The following is a 20756-nucleotide window of genomic DNA, read 5'->3' as shown; positions in this document are numbered from 1 at the left end:
TTCCAGGCCGTCAGTGATGGTCTCTGTACTCAAAAATGAAGCTGAAAAACTGCACACAGAGTGAAAACAGCAAAAGACAAGAGAAAAGGGAGGCAGGGAGAGGAGTTTTCTAACCCTCTCTGGGACACATCCACTTTGGAGACACTGAGTAAACATGCAGTAGAAGGAAGTCCCTCTGCAAGAGGATCTAAACTCAGTTACAGCATACGAGAACATGCATTTTGAAGGTCTTTGACTGTGCTAGTCTGCCTACCCTTCTGCACTGCCTTCAGGATTTCCAGGCTGTACAGCCATTCTGCAGATGGCTGTTCATTTTAAGGTAAGAGTTATCTTGCCCTGACCTGCTTGCTTTAATTCCAGGGTCTAGTTAGGGCTGCAATCACAATATCCACCTAAACTTGCATGGGCATTGCAGGAGCCAAGACAGTCAGTGGTACTTGCTCTGCTTGCACTCATGCCTGACGCTGTTCCCATCACAGTGATATGGTGTTGGCATCGAGTGGGCAGAAGCAGGGAGAAGAAATTGCACCTGTGGCTTTGCAGATTGCTTGCTGCTATACTTGTCCTAAAGGTAGACTTCTGCTGGCTAATGCACTTTCTCTTAGCATCCTCCCTCACGGGTACGTGTGCCTACAGATACCTTACCCAAAGCACACATTCCCATGCATTCCTGTACTTAAATGCCACACTCACGCAACTGCCTATATCCTGACATAGACACAAACTTGAGTCCAGCTGCAATATACCAGCATATGTTCTTATGTGCCTGCTCACATGAGTAGGCTTCAGCTTTAATACTGAAATGCTTCAACATCCTTTGTGTGACCACCACTTTTGCAGAAATCCATCCACATTGGATGCTCTTTTCACAGCTTCCATGTGATCCAGGAAAGAAATGGACCCTCACTTCCCAGGTATCACAAGCAGGGCTTGTAGGCTGGTGTCATTTTCTAGCACATGAGGCTTTTGGCTAAAGCAGGTGAGGAATCCTCTTCATGTTAGATGGGCTCCTGAAGAGCCCTGGACTGAAGAACATAGATTTTCTGAGAGACATAGGGAATTTTCAGCCCTCTGATGATACCAGTCAATCACCACAATGGTCATCAAACAGACTGTGTAAGTGTGGGGTCTTAATTGCTTGTCTTTCTTTTCTTCCTTCCATATTCCATCCATCCAGCACATTCCCACCTCTGTTTTCTGCAAGCACCCTCAGTTGCTAGCTGGCCCGTTGTGCGCTGCCAGGGATTGCAAGCCATTAAAGGAGTTTTAGAAGTGGGATGTGACATATTGTTTGGGCAAAGAAGTCTGTTGCAACCATCTTTCCCTTTCAAATACATCCGAAAAGCCACACAGAGAGGAGAGTCTGGTAAGACATAGAATTGGAGCCATGTCCCAGAAGTGTTCCGAAAAGCAGGAGGACATTTAGCTATAGAATACAGGTTTACGAAGCACACGGACCACATTGTACGTGTTCAGCCCTGGTGCGTCAAAACCAGGAGACAAACCTTTGCGATCAAATGGATAAAAGTTAAAGAGCTGCCCATTTTGGGTCTCCAGGGAGATGGAAGCAGAGCCGAGGTGCAGGACACATGGGAACTCCTTGTCAAAAACAACTTGGAAAACACGATCTTCCAGGTGGTGGAGCTTGATTGTCCGGTACTTTTCAGGAATCAGCTCTTCCACATGAGGCCCAAACTGCTGCATGACCAGCACCCCACCAGGTCCAACTTTGATCTCATAGAAAGTCAGGTTGGAATAGGTGTAGTAGCCAACATAAGGGCCTGGACTTGGAGGAGGAATCAAGCTTTTCTCTGCCTCTCTGAATGCCGTCTCCATGGCAGGAATAAGATACTCATATGTCTGAGTCACAATATCTCCATCCTGAGGCCTGGGCCCTGCCATCAGCACAATGAAGCTCAGGTGGAGCTTGGGGATAAGAGAGAAGGTTGCTGAATAGCCATCGAGGTCTCCATCCTTCCTAATGACATCATATCCCAATTGCTCATTAATCTCCCAGGGTGTGCCCGTCTTGTTAGCAAAGTATTCAGTGGAGCATTTAAACAGAGGGGTGAGCATTGTCTTCACTGTGTCAGGTGTCAGGAGATGACGGTGGTAGGTACCTAAGAAGACCATTGCCAGCTTGGCAAGGTCAGCAGCTGTGGAGTACATCTGGCCAGAAGGTCTGTACCAGCCAAGGTCATAGAGAGGGGCTGGCTGCCGGCTGCCATAGAAACCCACAGCCATCTGGGATCTGATTGGTGGTGTGATGTCAAAGCCAGTGTCCTCCATGCCCAAGCGGTCCAGGATGTTCTCTGAGATCCAGCGCTGGTATTGCCCCTCAGCTGCGTGGTCGGCTAGCACATGTGCCATCAGCGAAAAGGCCAAATTACTGTAATGACATCTGAAAAGGAAGAGGAATATATCTGGATAAGCCTTACCTCTGTGATACAGTGTGGGTACGACTATGCAAAACCAGTAGCTAGGTCTCCTTTCTCTGGGGACAATTTCTCATTTTATCAGATGACATGCTAATGGGAGGAGAGACAAGAGGAACAAAGGAAAACTGAATGTTGTTGCCTTGATTTGTTGTTAAGAAAGAAATTTCTTACAGAAACTTCAGCAGAAGGCTGCGTGGAGACCTCAGAGCAGCTTCCAGTACCTGAAGGGGGCCTACAAGGATGCTGGGGAGGGACTTTTCGTCAGGGACTGTAGTGATAGGACAAGGGGTAACGGGTTAAAACTGAAACAGGGGAAGTTTAGATTGGATATAAGAAGAAATTCTTTACTGTGAGGGTGGTGAGGCACTGGAATGGGTTGCCCAGGGAGGCTGTGAATGCTCCATCCTTGGCGGTGTTCAAGGCCAGGTTGGATGAGGCCTTGGGTGGCATGGTTTAGTGTGAGGTGTTCCTGTCCAAGGAAGGGGGGTTGGAACTAGGTGATCTTAAGGTCCTTTCCAACCCTAACTATTCTATGATTCTATGATTCTATGATTCTATGATTCTATTTGACCACTTTGTACAGAAAGAGGGCTGGAGATGGAAAACATTATGCAAGAAACTATGTATCTGCATATCTGATTTATTGTTCATAATTTTTCACCAAATAATATATCCATTCTTTTTAAGAACAGAGCTGAAAGTTACAAGTGCTTTCCTTAAAGGTCTCAAAATCCCAGGTAAGCTTCTTTGGAGATTTAACACAGTATAATCACTTAAGCGCCTAAGCTACCTTAAGAGAAAGGCACTTAAAAAGCACTCAAAATTCTACAAAGCAGCATCCAGCAATGTTGAGTCATCAGAGACACCTGAGTGCTTCAGTCTTTAATATCCATAAAGTGATTTAAGCCTTTACACTTGAACGAAGTTTAATAGCATGAAGACATAAAGGGGCAAGATTTTTCAAATGCATTTTGAAAAGTCATGCTGTTTTTAGCATTGTTGGTTTTATTTTTTTTCTAATTGTGTAAATCCACATATCTCACCGAGGCCTTATCAAATTCATTTAGATCATAAATTTGGTACCGCTTCAGTAATTTCCAGCCCATCTAGCTGAATACAAGCACGATGAGCATACATATTTCTACCCAAGAATAAGCACATTCTAGATCTGGAATTTTCTACCTGAAATGAACATCCCCAGAAAAATATGATAAAATTTCTATATCAATGAATGGGAATTTCATTGAGGAAAAATGATCTTAGGGGACAGAGTTAAAACTATCAACATGTCAAGCAATGAGGGGCTGAGAGTCTATGAGTGGATGTCCTTACATCCTTTAATGGTGAGCGTAATATCCTTCACCTGCTGGATGCTGTTTGTATTTTTGAGTGTTTGTAACTCAGGTAATAGACTTTTAAGAGGCTATGTAACCTGTAACAAACATTAATAGAACTAGATAATTTAGGAAAATGCAAATCACTATGGGCATAGCATGATTTTAGGTGAAATAAACCGATTAAATGAACATGCCTTTTCACTTTTGAAAATCTGCATCTTTCACAGTTTAAGTCTTATTGGGCCTAACTATAGAAGTTTAATTTGCCTCATCTAGGTTTCTCACTCAAGCTCTATACAAATTAAAAGAATCCCTGGCACCTCCAATCGCTCTTTCCAACCTAAGACAGGGTATGGGTAGATGACTGAAGCTCCCTACAGGAATGGCTGTCTTTTATCCATGGGCCATAGAGGCTGCAGGTGGGGCTAATATCAGTGGAGAACACAAACCCAACCAAAGGCTTGTAAGTGAACATATCTGACCTCGTTCCTGGATCAACAACCAAGACATCATCTTTCAGGAGAGCTAGAGCATCTTGTGTATTGCCTTTCCACAGCAGGCTGGTAGACCGCAGCCTCCTGGGCAGACCTGGGCCATGGAAAGGAGAGAACAGGTTGAGACAAATCATGGTCCAGGAAACTTTTAGTGTGGTGAAGAGTGAGCAAAAGGCAAGATTCAAAAGCACGATGGAAATAACACTGATGCACGCATGTGCTTTATGCACGTAGCAAATGTGCTGCAAGAACCTCGATTACATCTGGAATTAAATCCTCATTGCAGTTTATAGCTGACTTTGATGAAGAGGTTAGGAGGAAAGCGGGAAGGGTACATGACAGAGAAATGGCTTGCAATTGTCTGCTCAGTGACTGCATGTTGAATCATGGCAAAGCTGACTAAGGCCCTATTGCTTTGCAGCAGCAATAGCTGTTTATCTCAAATGGCCTGGCCTTGGGTTTTGAACTGGAATGAGAGCACTTTTCCTGCTTCTGGTCTGTGGTTATTTGTGCAGCTGAATGACCAGATAAGAGATGCACTGACCATCTTCCATCAATCAGTGGGTTCCTTCATTCTCTACTTGCCACAACGACAGCAGACCTTGCTGCACCACTGGGAAAGTTCAGCCAGTGACATGACAGCACTGAGATGTCTCTCTTGAAGTTCCTTAGAAATGATAAACCAGAGAATGTGTGAGCATCACAGAAAATCCAGTCCTTGATTTATACCGCATGGGCTGCTAATTAATGAATGACAAGAATACCGCTAATAATTTACAACAGTGTCTCATACTGTCATTCATATATATTAGAAAATCATAGTTTTAACAAGCTGGAGCTTCTCCCTAGCAATGTACCAATCAAGTGTTTCGGAGAAGAATCTCTTGCCTTACTTTTGTAACATGCAGTCAAGAAAAGCCCTGATAATAAGGATATTTTATAGATCAGTTTCCGCTGGAAGAATTTAGATGAAAACCACTTCACAATATGTCATGCAGTGGCTTTGATCTTGATGTTAAGCAGAACCTGTTTCTGTTTGATTTTTGACAGACAGGAAATGTAACATGTGACCTCAACATTCATTGGAATTTCAGTTGGGAATTTAAACTGTGCTTCTTGTTTTACTGAACTGTGAGGGTCCAAGCTGATTGCTGTGGGCTGCTGGTGTGCTCTGGGAAATTTGGGCTACATTCTATAAACCCCCCCCGCCAAAAGACATAGGAATGTAAAAGATGGAAAAGGAGCTAAGCAGGGGCACAAATACAGCACAGTGATGGTAGCAATGAGATGGCTGCACTTTAAAATAAATATGCTATGACCAGGAACACTTTTGACGTGTTTCCTACAGGTGTTTCTAGGGCATACCTCGCACCTTACTATGTGACAGGGAACTGCAGCAGGGTTGGGAAGTGCAGTCTCAGTACATGCTGCTCCTGCAAGGAGCATCCAGGCCAGCTTCAGGTCCTGAGAGTCAGAGGGGACCAGGCAGAGTTTGTGTCTCTGAGGATATCATCAGGCTGCCTAGAGTAAAACCCTGTCTTCATGGGAAGGAGCTGGGCAGAGCTGTGCACACATCTTTCTGCCTCCTGCACCGGTCACTTTGGGTTCTTTGTTTCCAGATTTCAGCCACATCTTTCCTTTTTGGGAAACCCTTATTTTGATATTGGCTTATTTCAGGTGATGCTGTACTGCACTTTGCCTACATGCTATTTTGATCTTAAGTCCTAATTTTAGATATTTATTCCAATCTGGAATAATGCAGGTCCTACAGAGTTTATATCAAATGCCACATGAGATATTGGCAGTTTCTTTGGCCATTAAATTCTGGAATATCTGCGTCAAGTATTAGCAGCTTTCTTTCTGAGAAAGGTTGAAGTTCTCCTGAGCCTTGTGAGCTCCTTCGACCTCAATGTAAGAATTACCCAGTTACGAAGGTAGCAGCAGATTAACAGTCTTCTACGAGCAATAGCTCAGGAATCCCAGATTGGGAACCCCACTGACAGCTCAATTTCGCTCAGTGATCAAGGTGCATCTGTTCAAAGCAAAGACGGATGGTGCCACTTTGACCATCAACTCTATATCCCAGAAAAATGAAAGCACTCTGGACTAGAGTACAAAAACTCCTTATGCAATTGGAGCCTGATTTCCAGTCATGCTACTGTGTTGAAAGAAACATATATTCACCTTGCACAGGAAAACCAGTTCCCCATCCTGCTGTGCAGCTTGGCCCCTTTCCTAGTAGGCAGCCTGGACAAGTTTCCTTTTAACACTTGATGAAGCTGCTGACAGCTTGCTTCCAAGGGCCTTGTCTGACCTCTGGGATGTGCAAAGGTGAAATAGCCTCAACAGCAACACTTTTTATCCCTGGGACATGGTCTGTTCTCTCTGTGGACTCTTCCAAGTGGTACAGTGATGGGCAGAGGGCAAGCAGGCAGCAGTGATGTCTCACCTGAGAGCTGGCTGGCCATTCTGCGCAAGGTAACAGGTGATGGCTTAAGTGGCATTGAGCCTTTTTCCAAGAAAATCAGCCCATCTGCTGTGTGTCTCTGTTCTGATTCCTTGAGCCTTCCCAGGGGGTTCTTAATAACAAAGTTCTGGGCATACCGTTCCAATGGATCATCCAGAGATGTGACTTTCCCTTCCTCCCACATCTTGTACAGCATAATGGTGGGAAAGATCTTGGAGATGCTGGCAATTCTATTAAGGAACAAATGTTTATGGAAATTAAACATTCAAAACCCATGATTTGAGGGGAATATGTGATCACCCAACTGATTTACTGCCTGTAGTTCTACATGCTACACCTTTGCTAATTCAAAAGGGAATGGCTAAAATGCAAGTAAGAAGCTTGAATTAATATCCCTAGTTCTGGCCTTTATAGACTTCAACATAAACTTCAGAAGTATATCCCCAGCAGTGCAGTGGGCTACAGATCTTTCTCTGCTCATTTAAGATTCATAAAATGTCATGTTTTGTAAATTATTGCTTAGTAAATACCACAACAAATTGCAAGTAGTGTATTAGAATTTTAAGGTTAAAATGCCATAAAGTTTTACAGTTCATGTTCAGAGTTGCTATTTAGGTGGCTTCAGAACAGTGTCAGATTTACAAAAGGCCTTCTGGAGTATGACTTTGGTTCCATATTGTTGGCTTTCAGAAGCAGGGTCATGATTAAGAGGAATGGCCAGGCGCATTCATATTGTGCTGCTAGAGGTGAAATTCTTGGACCAGCACAAGACAGCCTAGAGTGAAAGCCTTTGCCAAGAATGTTTGAATTAATCAAGACCAAAAGCCAGAGGATCAGATACTGGGGTAGTTCCAATCACAAATCGTGATGACTGGCAATAGGATTTTTGGGGGAGTCTCCATCATGCAATCAGTCATCACATTTGATTGTTAACTGGAAGGCTGGTGATTCAAGCCCACTTGGAGATGGGTTCTCCTATGCCTGCCAGTGGCAGGGGCTTGGAACTACATGACCTGAAGTTTAAGGCCCCTTCCAAACAAAATGATATCATGATATATAGAGGGGGAAAAAACTGGTGAAAATTTCCTAAATTGTATATTCTGAGGACAACATTTGACAGTAAGTGTGCACCCTGTATGTTTCATATACAGAACAGTTACAATGCACTTTAATAATAACAAATTTAATTTAATAATAATTTAATAATAGATCTTTAAAGGAAGTGAACACTTCCTTTATATTTGTTTTGGGTTTTTTTTTACCACACAATAAGAGCTTGATTCTATCTTTGTCTAAAAAGGTCAACATGGCTTTGACTTCACTGGGAGATGTATAAGTGTACAGGCCTTTACGTGTTCAGTAGCTACTCTTCCCAAACCCCATTTCTCACTAGACCAATTTTCTTCACTTTTCAGCTCTTCCAATTAAAATCTTGTCAGATCAAATTAAAAATAATTAAAACCAAAATCCAAAGGAAACAACTCAGGAAGCCACAAGCATAATTTAGGGTCTAGCTGAAGCATTGGCTTACAAGTTTTCACAGAAGAGGTTTCTGCAGTGGACCTGAGACAGCAGAAGATGTGGTTTGTGACAGTGGTTCTATGCAGTTATCAGGTATGTGTACCTGCTCTTTTTCTAGCACTCAGGCCTGCAATACATCTGTCTCACCTGTAAATAGTGTATTCATTGGGCACCACTGAGGAGGGGTCTGAAGCATTCTTCTTCCCGAAGTTGCCTGTCCAAAGCACAGTGTCATTGTAGATAACAATGGCAGACATGGCAGGGAGACCAGAGCTATGAATCTTTTGGCGCAGCATCATATCTACCTGGAGAACGGAGGGAAATTATGAGTTTCCAAACCAAGAGTCTTACAATGCATATAGTCTGCTACAGGTGGTAGAAGAACCAGACCATCACCCCTCCTTACTTCCAAGCACTTGAGAGTGATTTTTCCAAATGGATTTTTGGAAAATAAAACATTTTAATTGTACTATTCTTTGAATTACTTATGCTGAATTATTCAGTATCTTTCTTTCAATCTACGTGTCCACCATATAGAAGAATGTGGTGATCATCCGTGTAATGCCTATGATGCTTCTATAATTAAAACCAAATGCTAAAACCTATAATTGTAATTTCCTCATTTTTAAGTTGTACTGTGCACATCTGGTCTTTACATTCAAAGATGCATGAGAAAACGATCCCGACTTGTCAAATATCCCATGACACTTTTCATGCCATGAAACATGCTGTGGGACAGCTCTGATAACTAAGCAACTAATGAAAAAAGGACCTATGATAGGGAATGTCCTGTCAGAGCATGGCTGTCCTTATGGTCCATACAGTCATACAGGAAATAATGCAGTATTTCTTCATTGTAAATAGAGCCTACCAGAATGTCAGACAGTGCTAATATTTCAGAGACAGTATATCATATTGAAGAAAAGCAGGTCTGTCTCATTCATATACAGGTCCTCTTCCTCTTCTCCTTTCCCTTCATTCTGTTCCTTGTAGTTACCTACAAATGGCTTCTTCATTTTTAAGTGGTAGCATGGGGAAAACCAGCAAAGCAGTAAAATAAGAAATTGACAGCCACTGATGAACAGGAACTTGTTACATGAGTCACTTACTTCCCAGGATATGAGGCTGCCTAATAGTATACAAGATGCCAAAAGCTGCCATTTTCTGCTTATGTATGATCTCCACACCTTCTGATAGACAATGTTATTTCATTATAGCTTACCTTTAGATAAGATAACTGCATATTGACCTGTTCTGTAGGTTCAGGGAAGTTTTAAATACCCATTTTCAGATTCACACGTTCTCCACTTCCTTGATTTCCCACCTCCTGCCCCAGAGATGCTAAGGAGCAAAATGTTCTCCCCTTTACACCTTCAGAAAAGCAGTCAGAAACTCTATTCCTCTGTTCCCTTCTCACAGACCTTCTCCAATGCATCCTTCAGAATGGGGATTGGGTGGTCCAGTGGTACTGGTTCAGGATAGCGGGGGCACATCTGCACGGCTTCTGATCTCACTTCCATCACAGATGGGCCTGGAAGACATTTCAAAGGTAGAATATACGACTTCAACAGACACACTAACAAGCTTTGATCCCATCCAGCAGTCAGCACTAGCTTTCTTGCTTGTGTTGTCCAAAGCTGAAGGACACTTCTGCACAGGATTGTTTCTATCTCACATGAAATGGAACTTGAAGAGGGCACTGTGCTCTGTTATTGCTTGTTCCAACATCAGTTGGACGTGGGATGGACAGGAACTGCAGTAGGCTTCAACTGACTGCAACCTGGAAGAGTAACCATCTGGGACTCTGTAGGGTATCTGATAGTGGCTTTAGACCCCTGCCCATGTCTAAGGTAAAGTCTGAGTTTGGGTTCAGGACAGAGTTGTTCCAGGCATACCGTAACCTTAGAAAATAGATGTAGAAGTGAACTGAAATCTAGCACTGCAGCAGTTGATAGGCTGCATACCTAGTATGTCAGCTGTCTTCCTAATTAGCTGTATCCTGCATATGCCAGAGACGTATCTTAAACTTCTGTGGCAAGCAGAGATCTTTCAACTCAGTGAGAGATGGGAAATCTCTTACTTGGAGGCACTATTTTCCCAGTTGATCCCAAGGTGCTCATAAATACGGTTCCTCTGCTCTGTAAGCTGGAAACAAAACGTTTCTTCATCTTTTCACTTACCATCTAAGCACAAAGCACTAGAAATACGCATGAGAAGAGAAATGGCACTATGAAAACTTTGAGATGGATGAGGGTTGATGCACAAGAGCCTACAGGCAGCCTCCAATATTCTGTGATAAAACTTTGGGTCTGAAATCTTTTCAGACACTGGTCTGTGAACTGGGGACTTGAGCAAGTTCAGAGCTTTTAGATTATGAGAATAGGAAAGGGAGAACCCATAAGCACATGGTAAGGTGTAAAACAAAAGGTGTTGTAAACTGGAGTGACTTTTAAAACAGGATGCTAAAGAACATAATAGAGAATATAAAATGAAATGTCTGCTTGGTATATCGATTAGCCTGCGTTAGTGCCAGAAGTAATGGAGCTTCTCTGGATGCCAACAGAATTACGCGCTACCCATCAACCCAGTGTTCATCTCCTCTCTATCCTTGCACCAGCTGGGAGTAAGCAAATTTGTGTGCTGCTTGAGGAAATGCTCTTTGAAGAAAAACATCCACATGGGGAGAAAAGCATTTATTGGTCTCAGGAACTTCTGTGCCAAACCATGACCAAGATTAAAGATGGCTACTCACTGGGCTCCACCTTGGGAAGGCTGTACTGCCACAGAAAGCAGCCCGTCATTGCAACAGACAACAGGAAGAAGAAGATGACCAACATGTGAATCCACTTCACCTCCATAACAGCAAGCTTGAGGAGATTCCGGCTGCTGGATGCCTGCTGTAAGCAGAAATTATGTGGTCTCAGAGAGAAAAAAACTGCCTCTCGTGCATATCAGCTGTGTGAAAGAAACACACTACATCGGAGAATAAAGCTACTGAAAAGACATAGAATAGTTAGGGTTGGAAAGGACCTTAAGATCATCAAGTTCCAACCCCCCTGCCATGGGCAGGGACACCTCCCACTAAACTATGCCACCCAAGGCTCTGTCCAGCCTGGCCTTGAACATGGACTAATTCCAGTACTATTGTGACACCAGAGCTGGGCATACCAGCCCACATTCAAAAACTGGAACCAAGAATGACTTGTCTTCCAACGATGTTTACATTTATATATATACATGCTTTCCAAAGATGTTACTCTCCTTACCTTGTTGGTCTTCTTCTTGCAGAAGAACATGCACACATGTTGCCTTTTCCCCTCCCTGCAGGTGAACCTCATCAGCCCAAACTAGCAGAGTTGTTTGTTAGAGCTTGTTTCCTCCCTTCTCAACCTGTGTATCTTTCCAACCCCTTTTTTAATAGTCCATCATCTGTTCATGGCAACCACCAGGCCATATCATGTGAGGAGATCCAACTTTTATAAATGAATGATGGAGTTTTTGGCCATGTACTGCCTTTACCCTTCTATTTTGTGCCTGTAATTCCCATTATATCATGTACCATCTGTGAGCTTGGCATTTATAGATGCCGTGTTTTGGAAAACTGGCTAATATATTGAATTCATGCAGGTCTCCCAACACTGGAGACCATCCAGGTTGATGGTACTAACATCTAAATGGTGGAGAAAAACAAGGAACAGATGACAAACTATTAGGTACCTAAGCAAGAGCTGTGCTCTTTCACTGACTGCAGGAGGTCAATAGGGTGCTTTTGAAAGTTTGGCGATTAATGTTATACAACATATGGCCTGCCATTTGCATCCAATATGGTCTGCATTCCAAAGCTATTTCGGGTTGTCTGGACTCACTTGTAGGACAGACAGACTGAAATACTCCCTTCAGATTTACACATGGCCCATTTTTAACTTTTTGAGATACAAGATTTTCCATGTAAAACCTTCTGCAATTCAACAGAGCCTTGTCACTCACAACTAAGGAAACTGCAAAGCCACTTCCAGACTTGAATATGGCTCTGTGGCTTTTTAAGGATCCAGCTGAGGAATCTGGCCCCTGCTGAAACTCTAGGGTACAATTCCACTTTCAGTACAGTAATGGAAATACATCATAATTATTTCTGAAGCCCTTTAGCCTGCTCAGTCATTCCCACACAAACTCCTGAAGGCAATCTTACTTCAGGTTCTTCCATAACATAATTGTCCTGGGTTCAGCAGCAGCAGTAAATTTTTTCTTCTTCTTAGTAGCTGCTGCAGCACTGTGTTTTTGACTTTCAGCCTGGGAACAGAGCTGATAACACAGATGTTTAGGCTGACCAAGGACTTTGTGAGTCTCATGCTCTGCCAGGGAGGAGGAGAAGCCGGGAGGAAGCAGGGACAGGACACCTGACCCAAACTAGCCAAAGAGGTATTCCATACCACAGCACGTCATGCCCAGGATGTAGAACTGAGAGTTCCCGGAAGGGCTGGATCACTGCGGGGTGGGGGTGAGGTACCGGTTGGTGAGCAGTTGTATTCTCTTCCTTGTTATTTCCTTTATCATTATTACTATTAGTGGTAGCAGTAGTGATTTGTGTTATACCTTAGTTATTAAACTGTTCTTATCTCAACCTGTGGGAGCTGCATTCTTTTGATTCTCCTCCCCGTCCCTCCAGAAGTGGAGGGAAGAAAGGTGGGGGGGGAAGTAGACTTTGTGGTTCTGGTTTACGGCCTGGGCTTAAACCACGACAATAATAAACATTTCAAGGGTGAATTAAGACCATATAGGTGCCTTCAGACCCACTCAGACCTCAGCATCCTCAGCACACATGCAGTTCATATTCCAGCCTAAGTGACATGTTCCTAAATAGGGGAATGCCATTTTGACACCAAAATCAGCTCGGCTTAGATATGCCAGCCTCATACAGTACCTCATTAGGCAGGAGATCATACCCACACAAGGAGAACCCTGCGTATTGAGATCTCTCTAATCACCACCCACACACCACCCTGCTGGCAGGCTTCAGTTTATGCTGAAGGATGTTGCCTAAAGCTGCAATGAGATGCTGTTTCCCTGCAGCATGGAGCAGGATATAGCTCTCTTTTCTCTGGAGTAGTCGTGGGGTGACTTTCTTAGATTTAGACCCATCATAATTAGGTGACTCCCATACCAACCTGCAGTCCCTCTGACCATTTGTCTGTCTCTTTCCTTTCTTCACTGAAAAACCCTGACTCCTCAGTCCTTAAGAGAAGGATGAAAGGAAGAAGTTTCCTGGTATATGTCTCATCTCATGAGCTCCAGACTCCCTAGACCACGAAACGAGCACCCAAAGATACCAACACTGAACTCTCATCCTTTTATCCAAACTCCTCTTTACCTCTTGTGGATAAGTGCTCTGAGCATCTCTTTCATCCTCTGACCCATAATATAGTGGTGATGCCATAAAACTGTTGCAATGCTATGAAATGAAAGACATGGATCTCTCTTTTACTGATGGGGCACCAAATATGCAAAGTGAGAGGGATTTTCTTCACCCTGAGGAGATGCTTTACCCTCTAAGCTACCTTTCAAGAAAAATGCCACTCTTTCCTTGTACCTGGGGGACTGTAAGATGAACAGATAGGTAGATACCTTCTTCATATTCCAGGTCCTGTCTGGTCTTACGTCCCTTTCAGCTGGTTTCTCCATCTCACTTACGTTACTCCACGACCATCACTGCTAACAGCATAAACACAGCAAGGCAGGGGGAGGGAGGCTACCAAACACTTGAATACAAGCAAATGAATGCAAATACATGCAGGAACAAGTGCATATAGCTTCCCATGGGAATGGGGGAAACATAGCTATATTTTTTCCCCTAAGCTTTGAAAATCTTGGATTGGGGGTGGGGGAGGAATTGGGATTTCACCTAGACCACACAGGTACACTGTCCTCCCCCATCATGCTTATCTAATCAGACTATCACAGACCCTGTGGGCCGTTAGGTCAGAGGCACATCTCAACACTGGTTAGGTAAAGCCAGAAAGAGCCCAGTCCCCTGCACATACCATCACCAAAAGCCGTTTCAGTCCCAAAGGCTGTTGTCAGGCATCCCAGCGAACGCACACCGTAAGAGAGCCGCACCATCTGGTCTGAGCCGCAGCAGGAGGGGAGCAGGATGCTTTGGCATGCTCCTAAATGCTGCTGCTTATCATGTGCAGGTGCTGCACAGTCACTCTGACTGCTTTTAGCTCACTAGAGTCCTGCTCTGGGTTTCCCTGTCCACTTGACCCATTCAGACCCTCCAGAAAGCGCTGCTGACCTCCCCTGGGCAAGATTAAGTGACAGGGACAGAATGGCATTCATGCTTAGGAAAGGGCCTGAGTGATTGATTGTTAATTCTCCCTAATGCTTCTCTGCCATGTGTGCGAATGACAGCTGAAACCATGAGGGCTTCACAATCTATTTATAGCAGCTTCATCTCCTCCTAACACTGAACAGGAGGCGATTAACTCATGAGATGGATGGCCCCTGCATGCCTCCAGCCAGGGCAGGCTTGGGCTGTTTGCAGGAAGGGGAGGCAGGGGAAGCTTAAGGCAGGAGCTCAGGCACTCTCTGGGCTTAATCCTGAATAGACTCCTGGAGTTCCCCCACAAGGGAGTCATTCACAGCTACCAGGAATGTCTGTGTCACTATACATAGATGGAGCTGGTATTTCCTTTCCTCTGAGCTGCTGGGCAGTCTGAAGGGTGGCAGAAGATTGTGATTTGCACAGGATGAGCCTTACTTGCAGCTGTAAGCCGTCCATGTCTGCTTAGAGGTCTCTTCTAATTCCTTGTGCTGTCTCCAGAAACAAAAGGTTTGTAAAGCTCTGAGATGAAGACAAACAAAGAGTTAGTGCAGGGGAAAAAAATAGAGTCAGAGCAAGGAGTCAAGCCCCCGAGTAAGAAACCCCATCTCAGATAAGCAGACCAGCAGAGAGGGACTGGTTTTGGATAGGGAGATAAACCACAATAACCACATAAGGTAAGTCCACAGTAACACCTTCCCTCTTTCTACCTCTGGTTTGGCAGCACTTTATGTTTATTGCAAAAGCTGACCCCAAGTTCTGGGGCTTGCCAGAGCCCATGACCATCCTCACTCACCTCACCTCCCAAACACAAGGAACTGGACCTTCAAGACCTTCAGAGCTGATTCATTTCCATTGTGCCTGCTCTGCGGGGTCCTTCCAGCCTTTCCTTGGCTTCTCAGCCTTGCTCCCTCCACACAGCCAACAGCACAGTACTTAGTCTTGGGAATCACAGACACAGCCAAGAAACTGCATGGAAGTGTCAAGATACTGGGATGGCAGCCATGTTTCCCATAAAATCTCCCTCTTGTCTTGCTGCCTGGCAGCAGCAATTCAATAGGCATCTCCCTGCATAACAGCTCTTACCAGCCTTCCTGCTTACCCTCCGGCTTCCAGTGCTGATGAATTTGGAGCTGTCCTGGAGCTGCAGATGTTAAGAGCATCTGAAGCACTAATCCCAGCAACCAGCCTCTCTGAGCACAGATTAATCAGCCATGCCTTACCCCTCCTCGAAATGCAACATCTGTCCAGGGATAGAGCCAAAAGGCAGGATTAGTGGCGATTTCATGGCTCAAACAATATAGCAGAGTGGAAAATGGGGAGGTGGGGAGAGGGTATCCTTAACACACAGTGAGCTGGAAATGTTAATAATGAACTGCCATTATCATGTGAAGTACTTTATAAATGTTCTTTAAAGAGGAGGGCATGGTCATGCTAGTTAATACACCAGATCCAGAGGGATTATGTACCTCAGGGGTCATGCCATCATATTGCCTTCTTCAGGTGTTCACAGGTAAGGATATTCTCTTCAATAGCATCACTTCGTTTTGGGATCTCCACTAGTAGCCCAGGCTTGGACAGTGCTCAATATTCTCAAGTGAAACCTATGCAGCCTGTGTCGTGCCCAGGGTTGTGTCTGAATTTTGCTGAAGGGGGATGCAGATGACTGATCAACCTTCTCACCACTGTGTGGCTCCCTGCTTCTGGGAACTCCTATTTCCTTTGTCCCTGTTCCCAACCCTCCCAGGCTTGTCTTCACAGACTGTGCAGAGATACTCTCAAAACCAAAAAGAAGTGCACATGCAGGTAACCCGTGCTCTTCATGTTACACATTGTCATCCCATCCCTTCTTCATTTTAACTCCTTTTCTGCAGAGCTCGTTTCAGTCTCCAGCTCAGTGTGATTTTGCAGAATTCACTCATTATCCCTGTATTTCTTGACCTTCTCCCTGAGAGCTGCTGGCTCTGCTCTTTCCCTACAAAAAAGACCTGCCTATCCTCAACCGATCTCCACGCAGCTTCCATTCTCCAGGCTGAACAGCCCCAATGCTCTCAGCCTATCTTCATATAGGAGGTGCTCCAGCCCCTGATCATCCTCGTGGCCTCTGGACTTGCTCCAACAGCTCCATGTCCTTCTTATGCTGGGGACACCAGAGCTGTTCACAGTGCTCCAAGTGGGATCTCATGAGAGAAGAACAGGGGCAGGATCACTTCCTTATTGCCTCATGTGCCCTAGCATGGTTTCCAGGAGAATCTGCTCCATGATCCTGCCAGGCACAGAGGTGAGACTGACTGGTCTGTTTCCTTCTGGAAAATGGGGGTTATATTTCCCTTTTGCCAGTCCTTGGGAACTTCACCTCCCTGCCATGACTTTTCAAATATGATAGATAACTGCTCCCTCTGGACCCGTGGATGGATTTCCTCAGGTCTCATGCGCTTGAGCACATTCGGGTTCCTTAGATGATCTCGAACCTGGTCCTCTCCTATAGTGGGCCTAAGGTCTTCAATCTTGCAGTCCCTGCATTTGTAGCCCATGATTTCAGCAGCGTAGCTAGAGCACTTGCCAGTAAAGACTGAAGCAAAGAAGTCATTGGGAACCTCAGCCTTTTCCAAATCCAGGATGGCCAGTTCTCCTGTTCCCTTCTGGAGAGGTCCCACGCTATCTGTAGTCTTCCTTTTGGTAGCAACATACTTCTAGAAGCCCTTCTTCTTATCCTTGACAGCCCTGACCAGACTCAAATCTAAGTGGCCCTTAGCTTTTCTGACCTGATCCCTAGCTTTCTGGACAATATTCCTGTATTCCTCCCCTCCTTCCACCTTCTATAACCTTTTTCTTGCCTTTGAGTTTGCCCTTGTCCATCCATTTTGACAGGGGCATGAGTGGAGAAGTCTGTAATGAAGCAGTGAAATTAAGTATGGAAAAGGAAAGGCAGGAAAGATGTGGGTTTAATGTTTGCCTTTTTCATTCCCATTAACCAAATTACATTATATTTTAATTGGCAATAAATGAGGTTACTTTTCCCCAAATTGTGTCTTGTTTCTCTGCAACAGTAATTGGTAAGTGACTTTCCTGTCTTTATCTCAATCTGTGAGCTTTCCTGCTCCTGTTTTCTTCCTGTGTTGTCCCCCTTTCTAGCTGAGGGAGGAGATTGGGCAGCTGGGTGGGAATTTTGCTGTTAGCTGAGGCTAGCTCACTACATGTGCATAAGGAAAAGACCTCCCGTATGGCTTTCCCCAGTACAGTTCTGCAAGATCTCTGACTTTTAAAGGGTATTCTTGCCATATTCGTGCCAGAGGAAGGGAGAAGAAAGATGCACCTAAAGGTCTCCAAGAAGGTCTGAGCTATTGTTTATGGTACTGCTTCAGAGCCGATCTCCATACAGAGGACTTGTAAATGTTTGGTTTTGCTAGCTCGAATGAACAGATGTGAACTTTTGTGCTCAGAGATGTGCTGGCTCCTAGACTGGGAGGAAAAGCACCTCGGAGCTATTCCTTTATCTACAAAGTAGGCCCAGTGACTAAGTGGTGAATAATTATGCGCCTGCAAACTATGGCAGTGAAATGCACACAGGAGCTCAGGCTTAAATAGATGCTATCCCACTGTGGGAATGGCTTTTTTCCTACTCTATGCATCTGATGATTCAAAACCAACACAAGTTGTCTGGGTGAAATTTTATGTAAAGTATTTGGACAATCTCAAATGAAACAGCCTGAGGGCGAATCAGGTCCTGGTGTATGAGTAGTTTAAAGAGAAAGAAGGAATTAGGAAATGAACTGAGGCAGGCTCTTGAATGAATGGTCCAGGCACTTTATTTCTGCTGCGGGGAGCAGTGAGCATGTTTGAGGGACACAGGCTCACAGCCGTGCTATCATCTCGTTACTGGGCTCTCAGTTGAGCAGTGACAAAGGGGAAGCTGCAACAGGAAAAGCAATTGGCAGCTCTAATTGCCCTCCTCTCAATGCCAGCTTTTGAATCAGCATGAGGGTGAAGGGAGATTTTTCCCCTTCCACAGTCCCACATTGCAGGGCTCAGCCAGGGATTCTGTTGTCCCACCTGGTGTCCTTTGTGTCCTACTGGGTACCATTGTCAGCCTTTGTGTCCCATTACCATCTGGTTCATTTTCTTGATAGGGTTGTATGGCTGAAGTGAGCTTTGAAAGTCAAAAGACAGAACACACTGTCAAATGGGCTCTGGCTGCACAAACCTGTATCCAAGCACGCTAGAAACTCTGGGGACTCAGATATCAATGGAGAGGGTGGCCACTGCTGCCATTTGCTGTCATTGCCCAGCTCAGGAATTCAGAAAGCAAGAGTGAGAAGCCTTGGAAGAGATACTGGGGGCAACTGGGACGTGTTTTCAAGGGTTTCTTACAAATAAGAAGCATGCTGGTTTTGCACTTTTGTTTAACGTGTGCTGATCCCACGACCCCAGGATTTGGGTTTTTATTGGAAAAGTGTTTATCAACAGATTTGTGATAAAACAGAAATGGCAAATGCTGCTCCATGTGACAGTCTGGGATATACTACATTATGTTCCATGAGGATTTGTCAGGGCCCTGAAAGCATTAGTGGCGCAGAACAGCCTTACCTGCAGCCTCCACCTACATGCCCTGTCTTTTGGTCCAAAGGGCTGCATTTAAGCTCAAGACCTGAGCCTTTAATCCTTGTCTCAGATATGTTCTAAGACCGCTGGTCCCTAGTGCAGCCATGCCTGCTCCCATGCCTGGCTGTGGACTCCATTGGCATGTGGATTGACATTGGAACTGCCCCATCAACACCAGCTCCTCCTGATTGAACCAAGCCATGCTGCTCTGTTCACCTCACTTGAGTACTGCAGGGCTGGGTCCTGGTTGTGGAGGTCCCTGCCCTGCTGGCCTTATTACTGCCCTCAGCTTCTGGCTTCCCATCCTTCAGGAAGCAAACAGCCCTCTTGCTTCCTGACAAGTAAACTCCTCTCAATACATTTGGTTTATTTAATGCATTTGCAGAAAATGTGTTATTTTCATAGAATCATAGAATAGTTAGGGTTGGAAAGGACCTTAAGATCATCTAGTTCCAACCGCCCTGCCGTGGGGGTTCCTCAACATATGTTGGTTCCTCAACATAGTGATGCAAAAATATCCTGCTCCTGGAACTGTCACACAGACAGCGAACATACATGTCCTAGATGCCACAGCCTTACTGCATAGCTGCAGGTCATTAACACATGAGGCAGTCCAGTCCTTCTGTCACTGAAAAACTATAGCCTTCCTGCTGTGGATTTAGAGGTTTCTGACAGTTAACTCTCAATCTGCAGGTCCTGGGATCCTGTGGTTAGTATTCACCATTTCAATGAAAACCTGTGTTTCTTGCTAGAAGATGATTCTAGAAAGTAAATTTAAAGACAGGAACTGTTACTCCTGGCCCTAAAGTGTCATCCGTTTCTTTTATGTTTTATGTGGTGATGCTAAAATTGGATTCTTAAACACTGGGAAATTCCCTCTACTTTCTGGAGCATAACTATGGCAATCTGGCACATCCCATTGTCTTCCCTATCTAAAGCTGCACTGGGCTACACTGCATTTATAGTTTGCAATTCCAGGTATATAAACAAAAAGAAATAGCATCCCAAACAGGGATCTTTAGCATGTCTGCTTAAAGAGGGACCTTCATGCAATTAGAATAACCACTGTTAGCATGGAATCCCTGCTGCACAGTGTGTTTGCACTGTTAATATGACTTTGTGTGAGAATGACATCCTCAGAAACATTCAGCCACAGTGGCAGTGCCTGTCACAGCCTGGGCATCCCTCCAGGCTCTGTCAAGGAGCAGCAGAGCCCTGATTGTTTGGGTTTCCTCTCTTTTTCCTCAGTCATAAAGATGAAAACTTTCTTGTCTTAGAAACAGAAGGACAACTGTGAATTCCCATTAGTGCTCACAACACAAACAGAAAGGAAAAGCAGGAAGATGCCTTATTTCATCCAATCGCTTGTCCCTAAGGATTAGGCTTGACCACATGCCTCTGTGCAAGGATCTTTGCTGCATCTATTTCAGATTTATTTCAGTGGAGAGGAACAGTGGGACTATGGCATTTCCCTTGCTTCCATTTTGCAGCCTGATGGGATGCTTTGGTGCTGCTGAGAGATGCTGGTTTTGTGTCCGGGTGTGCAGCTCCACCTTGCAGGCAGAACCTGTGTCCAGC

The 20756-nt window shown here is 44.6% G+C and overlaps 1 protein-coding gene across 1 annotated transcript; it reads right to left on the bottom strand.

Annotated features, from left to right (window-relative positions):
- Positions 1-1422: 1422 nt before the first annotated feature.
- Positions 1423-11160, bottom strand: LACTBL1 (lactamase beta like 1; the record flags this gene model as incomplete). The annotated part of the gene is made up of 6 exons (XM_080631214.1): positions 11010-11160; positions 9675-9788; positions 8405-8558; positions 6719-6966; positions 4258-4363; positions 1423-2401 (listed from the first exon to the last, which is right to left on the bottom strand). Exons 1-6 carry the CDS (start codon positions 11113-11115, stop codon positions 1423-1425), a joined length of 1707 nt encoding a protein of 568 aa, XP_080487340.1. The 5' UTR covers positions 11116-11160.
- Between the last annotated feature and the right edge of the window lie 9596 nt (positions 11161-20756).

This window comes from Psittacula echo, assembly GCF_963264785.1.
Source record: "Psittacula echo genome assembly, chromosome: 17".
Lineage (NCBI taxonomy): Eukaryota > Metazoa > Chordata > Aves > Psittaciformes > Psittacidae > Psittacula > Psittacula echo.
Note: the sequence above shows the minus strand (reverse complement) of the source record. Positions and strands in the feature narration are given on the sequence as shown.